Source organism: Rattus rattus, chromosome 4, assembly GCF_011064425.1.
Source record: "Rattus rattus isolate New Zealand chromosome 4, Rrattus_CSIRO_v1, whole genome shotgun sequence".
Taxonomy (NCBI): Eukaryota; Metazoa; Chordata; class Mammalia; order Rodentia; family Muridae; genus Rattus; species Rattus rattus.
Genome location: NC_046157.1, coordinates 159,203,085 through 159,213,118, shown reverse-complemented (window position 1 = coordinate 159,213,118; position 10,034 = coordinate 159,203,085). Strand labels below are relative to the sequence as shown.

Here is a 10,034-nt window from a genome sequence, read left to right as displayed (position 1 = left end):
GCAAGCCGGGCACAGAGGCACATACATGTCATTATGACACCTGGGAGGTTGCCGGAAGATCATGAGTTTGAGGCCAATGGTGGTAGCTGAGGACTGTCAAAGAGCCATTGCCAGCTACATCGGCCTCTCCAGGCTCTGTTGGGTGTGCTGTGGACACCAAAGCCAAGAAAAGCCAGCACACTATTGTTCAGTCCTTGTCCTGTGGGGACACCAAGTACCTACATGGCCCTCAGGCACAGGCTGTGACTGAATGCATGGTGTCACATTTTCTGGGAGCCGACATCAGTGTGACAGACACCAGCGTGGCAGTCCCTTGGCTGCTGGGTATCCTGTTAGGCTGAGGCTGGTTGTAACACTGAGGCTTGTTGTTAGAGTCCATGGTGAGTAGCAGGACTTGCAACTGAGTTATGTGTGAGACCAGAAACCTGAAGCCAAGACACAGGGAACCAGAGGGACAGGAGGAGTCTGGAGGAGAACGATAGCCAGTGTCACAGAGTTTTACTGCCGAGAACCGACACCATGACCAAGGCAACTCTTAGAAGGACAACATTTAATTGGGACTGGCTTACAGGTTCAGATGTCCATTATCATCAAGGCAGGAGCATGGCAGCATCCAGGCAGGCATGGACAGGTAGAGCTGAGAGTTCTATATCTTCACTTGAAGGCTGCTAGAAGATCAGCTGCCATGTGGTTAGGAAGAGGATCTCATTGCCCACCCTCATGGTGACACACTTCCTTCTACAAGGCCATACCTCCTAATAGTGCCACTCCCTGGGCCAACCATATTCAAACCACCACAGCCTGGAACACAGGGGCAGCTGTGGGACAGTGTAGTAGAGTCCAGTAAGCTCAGGTAGTCAGGGTTCAGCTGACACCAACAGCATCAACATTGTCCCTGCCAAAAGGCACAAGGTCGAGATGTAGCCTGGGCTCACTGCACTGCTCCGACCAGTAGGGGGCGCCAGGCCGCAGTCGGTGTAGGGCTCCAGGCAGCCTGCGAAGGCCATGACGTGAGCGATGTAGTTCTGTTCCTGCACTCCGTGCACCAGGTGCGCCTGCGGGCCACGCGCGAATATGGCCACGTCCTCCCCACTGTGGGTCTCTGACGACAGGGGTACAGCTGCTTGCTGCCGGTACTTGGGGTCACCTAGGGGAACAAGTATTTAGGACAGAAGGCCTTTGACACTAGTATCCTCTACCCTCGACTTCAAGAGTACTTACTACACAGAACTTACGACTCTCTTTGTCAGTGACATCTGGCCGGGTACCTTTCTCAAGTTTATAGCCAGGACCGTTGCCATATAGGATTGAGGTAAAAGGTCTGCCATCCAGTGCATTGAAGGAGGCCCCCAGTCCTGCAGGGAGAGGGAGAGGGGGAGAGAAAGGGAAAGGAAGAGGGAGAGGAAGAGGGAAAGGGAGGAAGGGGGAAGGAGAGGGAGAGGGAGGGGGAGGGGGAGGGGACGGGGTAGGTGAGACACTTTGCCACTGTCCTGGTGTGGAGCCAATACAGACCCAAATGCTCACCTTTGCCTGACAACTGGCCTATCTATACACATTTGACAGACAAGGAAACTCAGGCCGAGAGAAGTTCCTGCTATGTGACCGATATATTTGATCCATTTTCCTTATCCTTGGCCTACCAAAGATAGAGGTCCCTCGAGGTACATAGCCACCGAAAGAGAAGACATGAGAGTGGTCAGCAGTGACAAGGATCATTGTGTCCTTCTCACTGGTGAGCTTGTCTGCCTTGTCAACAGCTGAGTCGAACATGACAGCCTCAGTCAGTGCACGATAGGCTATAGATTCATGGTGGCCATGGTCAATGCGGCCCCCTGCAGGAAACCAGAGATGGGGAGATGTTTGAGCCTGTGCTAGACCCCTGTCTCCTCCTTCCCCTCCCCTCCTCCTCCTCCTTCCCTCCCCCCCCCCCCTCCTCCTTCCCCCCCCCCCCTCCTCCTACCCTCCCCCCTCCCCCCTCCTCCTCCCTCTTCCTCCTCTTCCTTCTTCCCTCTTCTTCTTCCTCTCCCTCCTCTCTACTAGGCAGGACCACTCACCTTCCACAAAGAGATAGAAACCTTTGGGGTTCCTACTGAGCATGTGCACAGCCACCTCTGTCATCTCGGCCAGGGAGGGATCCTGAGTAGGGTCTCGGTAGATGTCGTATTTCATGTCATTAGGTTCAAAGAGGCCTGGGGGACACAGAAACACAGGGATCCCAGGCTGTGTTGACACTTACATGGATGTCCTGTGAAGTCCTACTGAAAATGGCCTGGTAGGAACTGGACAATTACCCATGAGGTGAGTCACTGCTGAGTCCTGGGAGGCCTGAATGAGCTCTGTGCGGTTCCAAACATACCGGGCGCCCTGCAGGGACACAGCCAGTCTTAGCGCATACCTTTGAGGTGTAAGGCGCTGTCCTATGCTTGCTGGCCCCATACCCTGGTGTCCCTGTCACCTGGTGCTTTGCCAGCCACTTCTGCACCAGATTCTGTCCATCCAGCCTGGTTCCAGACTGAGCTCTGTTGCCGGAATACTCAGGGTCTGGTGTCCCCTTGGGAAACATGAACTTGCGGCCCCCACCAAGGATCACCTATAATCAGAAGGTCAGGACAGGAGGAAGTGGGATTCTTCTATCTCCTCCTCCTACCCATTCCTCAGAGCAAGCTCAGGCAGTTGGCTGCCCATACTGCAGTGAGTGACATCTCAATGCACCCCTCCTCCCTTGCTCTTGGGGCTCACATCAATGTCCATGTTGGAGATGAGCTGCATGGCGATGTCCTTGCAGCCCTCCTGTAGTGCAGCAGTGGCCATGTGTGCATCTGAGTACCAGTCACAGTTCACTGTGTGTGCGTAGGTGCCGGCTGGAGAGGCATGCTGCACCGACGTGGTGGTCACCACTCCCACAGACTTCCCTAGACATGACAGGGATCAGGTGGGCCACCTACTGCTCCAAGCCTGCTCTAGCTCCTTAGCCTGGCCCCGACCCACTTGTGTTTGTTTGTTTGTTTGTTTGTTTGTTTTTGCATAAGTCCTTGCTATGTAGCTCTGGCTGGCCTGGAACTCACTATATAGACCAGACTGGCCTTGAAGTCAGATCTGCCTGCCTCTGTCTCCCAACTGCTGGGAGTAATGGTGTGTACCTTCATGCCTGGCTCACCTGCTTTCTTTGCACGGTGCATCACTGAGAAGACCTCGTTGCCAAATGTGCTGTTGCACTGGTTGAATCGAGCAGCCGCGCTCACACCGATGGTCTTGTAGTTGGCTTTGACCCCACAGAGATAGGCGGTGGCTGTGCCTGCACTGTCTGGGACCTGTCTGTCCACGTTGTATGTCTGGGGACAGAGACACTCTCAGCTGGGTGCTACTGGTTGACATTAGTCCCTGCTTCCTGGGTCTACGCTGTCCTGGTTGCTAACCTGGGCTCCAGTTCTTCTGGGTTCTTCCCCCTCCAGCCATTTCCCATCCTAGCTGTGTGTTCCAGTACTCACCTTGGACAGAGCTGTGAATGGGAAGTGGTCCATGGCCAGGGGTGTCTCAGGTCCTAGATGACCACCCAGCTGTCCCTTTAGTATCCTGGTGGCTGTCACTGTGGGCACCCCCATCCCTAAAGGAACAGAACCTGGTCAGGCCTGAGCTCCCAGACTTTCCTGAACCGTCAGTGGCCTTGGGTGCCTGGAGCTTGAGGACCCCAGGGTGGCCAGGCTTCATGCACTCACCATCCCCTAAGAAGATAATGAGGTTCTTGGCTGATGTCTGAATGGGCTTCAGCTTCTTGGCAACATCTAGGGCCTCCTTTGCCTTCTGGTTCCAGAATGCTGGGTTCTCTTCCTCCACTGGTCAAAGAAGAGACCGGAGGCAGGTGTCAGTGGAAGGCTGTATTTATGAGTGGGGACAAGCAGTTAGGGGAGCCTCCTTACCTGGAATGACACCAAAGGACAACTGTAGCCTGAGACCCAGCAGCAGCAGCAGCAGCAGCACCCAGGCTCCCTGCATAGCTGGGGCTAGTGGAGGGATGGCAGTAGATGGGGAACAGTTCTTGCTTGAAAAGCTCAGTGTCTGTCCCTAATTCCCAGGCTCCTCCCCAACCCCACCCCTCCTACTCTGGAAAGGAAGCCCTGCTGCCTGGAGAGAAGTGGCAGGGTGTGGCTAGGCCAGCCTCTGGGGGTTTGGGGGGGTGAGGTTGGAAGCTGCTTTTCCCAGGGTGAGGATTTGTGTCCTGTGCTGCACGGACCACTTTCTGCTCTTGTCGTCAGGACCTATCTGTCACTCCTGTCCCGAAGAGCCAGCTGGACTGGGATATACTCTGGGGTGGAACTGGAAACACGTAGCCTGGTGCAGGGTCTGGATTTGGCCTTCTGACATCATGAGCCCACTGACGTGGGAACAAAGTCACAGAGTGGCTTCAGTGCTGTGCTCTATCCTCTCGCCTGACTTTCAGGGAGTCAGTGGGGTACCAAGACCTGGAATCCTGGGATGACTATTGCCTAGGAAATATCGGGGCACCATTGGTTCATGACCTGTTTGGTGTCTCAAGTTATTAGGGCAGGCTGGGAGAGCCTTGTCTTTGAGGGTCCATCATAAGGATGATGCCCAGAACATGCCAGGTTGAGTGGGTGCAATACCCTGAGGCAAAGCTGAATCTTCCTGAGAAGCAGGCAGGGTTTACTCCTGATCCTTATTCTCATAGGCGGTGAAGGGACGTCTGTACATGCCTTAGCACAGCTATAGGTGTAGTTTAGGATAAGAAACAGATGGTGCATGCCTTTAATCCCAGCACTAGGGAGGCAGAGGCAGGCAGAGTTAGGAGATCAGGGTCAGCCTGGTTTACAGAGTGAGTTTGAAGACATTCAGAGAGCCACAGAGAGAAACCCAGGCTGGGTGAGGGACAGGAGTCAGGGGTAAACCAACCAACCAACAGAAACTATGAACTTTCTGTAGCCTGGGGGAGGGGGTTAGGTTAGGCTCAAAGGATCTCTGGGATCCAGTGATTCCACCTCAGAGTATATTTTGAGAAGAATGCAGTGGGTTCAATATTATCCCCAGTGGCCAAGAGGTGTGGGGTCAAGCCATGTACCCATTGATGGATGAGTGGTTCAGAGAAAGATGGTCCACGGGCTCAATGGAATGTTGTCCAACCTTTAAATAGAGGCAGTCAAGCCCAGTGGGATACCCCTTTAGTCCCAGCACTCTGTAGGCCAAAGCAAGCTACCAGGTCATCCTGTGCTGCATATACATAGGCCCTGTCTAGTTACTTTCCAGACTGCTTCCATTTTCCAGTGTAAATTCAAGATTATCGTTGACTACACGGAGAGTTTGAGGCCAGGTGGGACTTAATGAGGCCTTGTCTCAAAAGCCAAACAAGACCAAGTATGCCTGGGCACATCTTTAATTCTAGCACTCAAGAGGCAGTGGCAGGCTAATCTCTTTTGAATATGAGGCCAGCCTCAGCTACATAGTACATTGCAGACCAGTCAGGACTACATAGTGAGACTCTTTTAAAAAAGGGGGTGTGTGGGGAGAACAACACATTACTTTTTATTTTTGGCTGTTCTCAGCATTGAATTTAGGACTTTTTGGGTAAGTGTTATACTGCTGTATCCCCAGTAGCCAAATAGTGCTACTGCTATATTATTATTATTATTAATTATTAATTACTATTAGTAATTACTTGGTCTTTTTGAGACAGGGTCTCATGTAGGCTGACCTTTCAGCCCTGATCTTTCTGCCTCTACCTCCTATGTGCTGAGACTGAAGGCACACCTACCCTCATTTAGATGATAAACTTTATTTCATATAGTTTTTAAAATAACAGTTTAAAATTGTTTCAAAAGAAGGAACTTCCTTCATTTAATCGATGCTCATAGCAGCCCCCCTCATACCTCCTTACTTCATGAGTCACAGGTTTGACCTGGAACCCCAGGTATTCCATTGGCTCGCCAGCATCTACCTGCCCCTCCTCAGTCCCCACGATGTCCACATGCCTCCTGGGAACTGAAGGTCTCTGAAGAAGTTGCATCCCATGTTAAAGATCCTCTGTGGAAGCCAAGCATGCACAGAGAGACATGGAGTAAATTATTAACTTTAGTAGAGACAGATACAAGTCTTCCAGTGCTCATTTAGGCCTCATTTGATTAGAGGCTTATTGTTTTTGCTTTTTTATTTATGTCTTAAATTGGGGTTTACAAATATTCTTTTTCCCATGAAGGGACAAAAAAGAAAAAAAAAAGGGAGAAAGGAAGAGCAGAAGAGAGGGTAAGGAGAACCTTGAAGACGAAGGCCTGCTAAGACCCAGGGAAATGAAGAAAACTCTGCTTGTGGACTAACAGTCAGTCAGAGGACCCAGGGCTCTTCATCTGTGTGAGGTGACATTCCAGGGCAAGGCTGTACCAAGAGGCCGCACCCAACCAGAACCCCAGCCAGCACCCAGGGGCGGTGGAGTGTTGCACGTGGGGCTCACCTTTTTTTTTTTTTCTTCTTTTCTTTAAATGTAGCAGAATTGGAGTTTACTAAAAGACATTTTTAGTAGCATCTTTAAGCATGGGGTTAATGGAGGTGAGGAGGAAGAGGTGATTGGGAAGAAGGCAAGCACAGGGGAAAGGCTGAGTGTGAGCTTGGGGAAATTTGCCTGTGGTTTGTTTGCTTGCTTGTTTCCTGGGAGGCAAGGGTCTCATGCAGCCGAGGCTAACCTCAAACATGAACTTGCTACATAGCCAAGGATAATCTAGAACTCCCTATCCTCCTTCACCTACCTCCCAAATATGGGATTACAGGTAAGTGCTACGACATATGGCTCAAAGGCTTCTTTTGGTGGACAAGTGAGAATCAATGTTAAGAAGTGTTCAGGGCAGTAAGATGTCCTGCTTAGTGGAAATTCCTTCCTAGAGGGTCACTAGTAGGCCAGACATCTCACTTTATATGCCTTAGAAAGCTTCAATACCAAGCAGTGTGGACAGGTCAAGAGGCAGGGTGAGCATGCCCTTGGTGCCTCTTGTAAGGAGCTGGAGTTCATTCCACCAGAAAGAGCATTGACCCCTGTTGAGACTACCTGTGAGGCCATCAGCTTTCAAGGAGTCAGATACTCTGACATCTGGTAGACTCTCGTCCCATAGAGTCACCCAGAGTAGACTGGAGGAGCATTCGTTTTTGTTGGAGTCCAGGAACACTCATGTAGACAATGAGCTGTTGCCACCCACTTCACACTGTCAGCCTTCATCAACATGGAATGAGCCAGATTAATGTCAAGATGACACATGACCGAGTACAGCAATGCTCAGGGATCTGGAGTAGTAGATTAAAAGAGCACATAATATAATTAGATTAAATCAGAGCTTGCTTAGGCCAAGAACATTTCTTCCAATAACAGAGCACACATTTTTGCCATGAGGGAAGATCACTGAAGTCTTTACTTGGAGCCCCGGCTTCCTTCGGACTGCCCAGTGCAGAGACCAAATTAGCAACAGATCTAAAAGGGCACAGGTCAGATGCCAGCACTTGAGAGCAAAAGACTCCCTACACAAGGGTGGACGAAACAGCCCCAGGGCAGCCAGCAGGCGTAGAAGAATGTTGCCCATTGTAGTGGTTCACTTATTTGTGTGTGTGACCCCAAAAGAGAACAAAAAGGTTACTAAAGCAGTCAGTAGCTTTATTAGTCAGGGTTCTCAGAGGGACAGAACTTGTAGAATGAATCTCTTTCTCCTTCCCTCTTGTCTATATGTGTATACATACACATGTGTGATACACACACACACACACACACACACACACACACGATTTATTAGAATGACTCACAGAGCCAGGTGGTGAATCCCAGCACTTTGGAGACATAGACACTTGGATCTGAAGACCTGGAGTTGAAGGCCAGCCTGGTCTAACAGAGTGAGTCCCAGGATAGCTTGGGCTACACAGGAAACCCTGTCCCAACAACAATGTCTTACAGGCTTTGCTTCAGTGAAGGGATGGACCTGCCAACAAGAGCTAGCAGACAAAGAGAGCAAACTTCCTCCTTCCATGTCATTTAAATAGACTGACTTTAGATTAAAGTGGATCTCCCCACCTTAGAAGATCTGGATTAAAAGTGGGTCTTCCCACTTCAGATGACTTAATTAAGAATAGCCCTCACAGGCATATCCAGCCACTCAGGTTTTAGTCAATTCCAGACGTAGTTAAGTTGACAACCAAGAATAGCCACCACTGTGCCCTTTTGGAATGTGTATGACCCTTGAGATGGTTAACATTTTCAACCTGACAGGATCTAGTATCATGTGGCAAGCTCTGGGTACACCTGTGAGGGTTATGTCGATTAGGTTAACCTCTGTTGCCTAAGAGGGGTTCGCTTGCTCATAGTAAATGAGATGGAAAAACCATCTAAGTGTAGATGGCCCAGACTGAAGGTCTGAGGTAAAGCTCTTGCTTTTTACCTGCTTGCCTTCACAGCTCAGCTGTGAGCTCATGTACCCTGTTTACAAGTTCTTCTCTTCTATTCTTAAGTTCATGAGTACTGTTTGTGAGTCCAGCTATCCTGTTGCTACCTCTGCTGCTTCTTGTTGGGATGGGTTCTCCTCAGGACCACATTGGGACTGCTGAGGTTCCAGCCCCATGGGCTAAGCAGCTACTGGTTCCCAGTAGCAAGCAGACAGCTACTGTTGGACCTTATCTTTTAAGTCAATAAATTCCTGTACAAGTTAGTAGCTGACAGTCTTCAGTGATCAATACCTTTTGCTTGACCTGGCTTCAGAGCAGAAGTAATATTCAGGGGAGTGATGTGGCTTGTCATATGTATGTGTTGCTTGACAGTGGAGGGGGTGAATCTTTCCATCCATGGGCAATAGCATGAAGGAAGAAAACAAAGTTAATGAAAAGAGATAGAAGGGTTCCCTCATTCCAGGCTGTGGCCGAGAGACTCTGGGTGGTGTCAGTTCAGCAAGAGTAGAAAATAGTGGTCTTGGGTTGTTGGAACCCAGAGTGGTGGTAAAGGGTTTATAACTTTTCCACAGACCCTATCTGATGCCCCTAGTAGGGCCACAGGGGGTTTGTTGTGATTTAATGAGAATGGGCCCTACAGGCTCATATATTTGAATACTTGTGGAACTGTTTGGGAAGGATTAAGAGGTGTGGACCTGTTGGAGGAGGTGTGTCACTGGGGGTGGGCTTTGAGCTTTCAGTCAGTATTTAAGTGCTTAGCTACTGTTCCAGAGCCATAGCATGACTGCCTGTCCACCATGCCTGCCTCCCAATATGCTCCCACCATGATGGTCACAGACTCAACCTCTGAAACTGTGAACCCGTGAACCCCAAATTAAATGCTTTTTTTTTTTTTAAACAAGTTGCCGTGGTCATGTCTACCTTATAGCAATAGAAAGGTATCTAAGACAGGGTTGGATGTGAGTTCATCTTTATGTCTTTGGGACGAGAAATTCTGAGAGTGGAGCTAAGTGGTGAGTGTGTGAGGCAGGAGCCTAGCTAGTACATCTCTCCCTTCTCCACTCTTGCCTCAAGGAAAATTAAATCTGAAGAGAAGTGATGAGGAAAACATGAACATGGAGAGGGGAATCTACCATAAGGCAGGATCTAAGCAACTCTCCCAGGACTTGGTCTAGACAGTTCAAATCAAGTGACGGGAAGCTGAAAGGTTAGTGACTGATTGTGAATGAAGAGTTCCTTCTTTTGTTAAGTGTAGGCTTAATTTCAGTTCCAAAACTCCCCACTAGCTGAATTGAAAAAGCTTGAGCTCAGAGGCAGTAGGAGTTTTGAAGGGTCTGGACAGGTTAACAGCAAAATTTGAGAATCTCCCACATCTGAACTTACAGGGAAGCAGAGAATAGTACCTTGGAGTTTTTGAAAGAGACCAGCTGTCGAAAAGCCCATCTCTGTGTAACTAGGACTAACCTGAGTGCCTTTAAGCCCCTCCCCCGCTGACTTTGAGAGGACAGGAAGGTCCTGGCTGGGCTGCAGAAGGGTGATGTGGTGATAAGGTGAGGGGGAACCTGAGAAGGGTAAGAGGACAAGGACTGCAGTGGGAAGGGAGAGGTGAGGAG

General features: G+C 49.9%; 1 protein-coding gene across 1 annotated transcript; it reads right to left on the bottom strand.

Moving 5' to 3' along the window:
* Nucleotides 1-613: 613 nt before the first annotated feature.
* On the bottom strand, nt 614-4,358 carry LOC116899600 (alkaline phosphatase, germ cell type-like). The gene is made up of 11 exons (XM_032901546.1): nt 3,918-4,358; nt 3,717-3,833; nt 3,489-3,604; nt 3,158-3,332; nt 2,740-2,912; nt 2,456-2,590; nt 2,292-2,364; nt 2,055-2,189; nt 1,641-1,832; nt 1,236-1,355; nt 614-1,147 (listed from the first exon to the last, which is right to left on the bottom strand). The coding sequence occupies exons 1-11, from the start codon at nt 3,991-3,993 to the stop codon at nt 858-860; spliced, it is 1,602 nt and encodes a 533-aa protein (XP_032757437.1). The 5' UTR covers nt 3,994-4,358; the 3' UTR covers nt 614-857.
* Between the last annotated feature and the right edge of the window lie 5,676 nt (nt 4,359-10,034).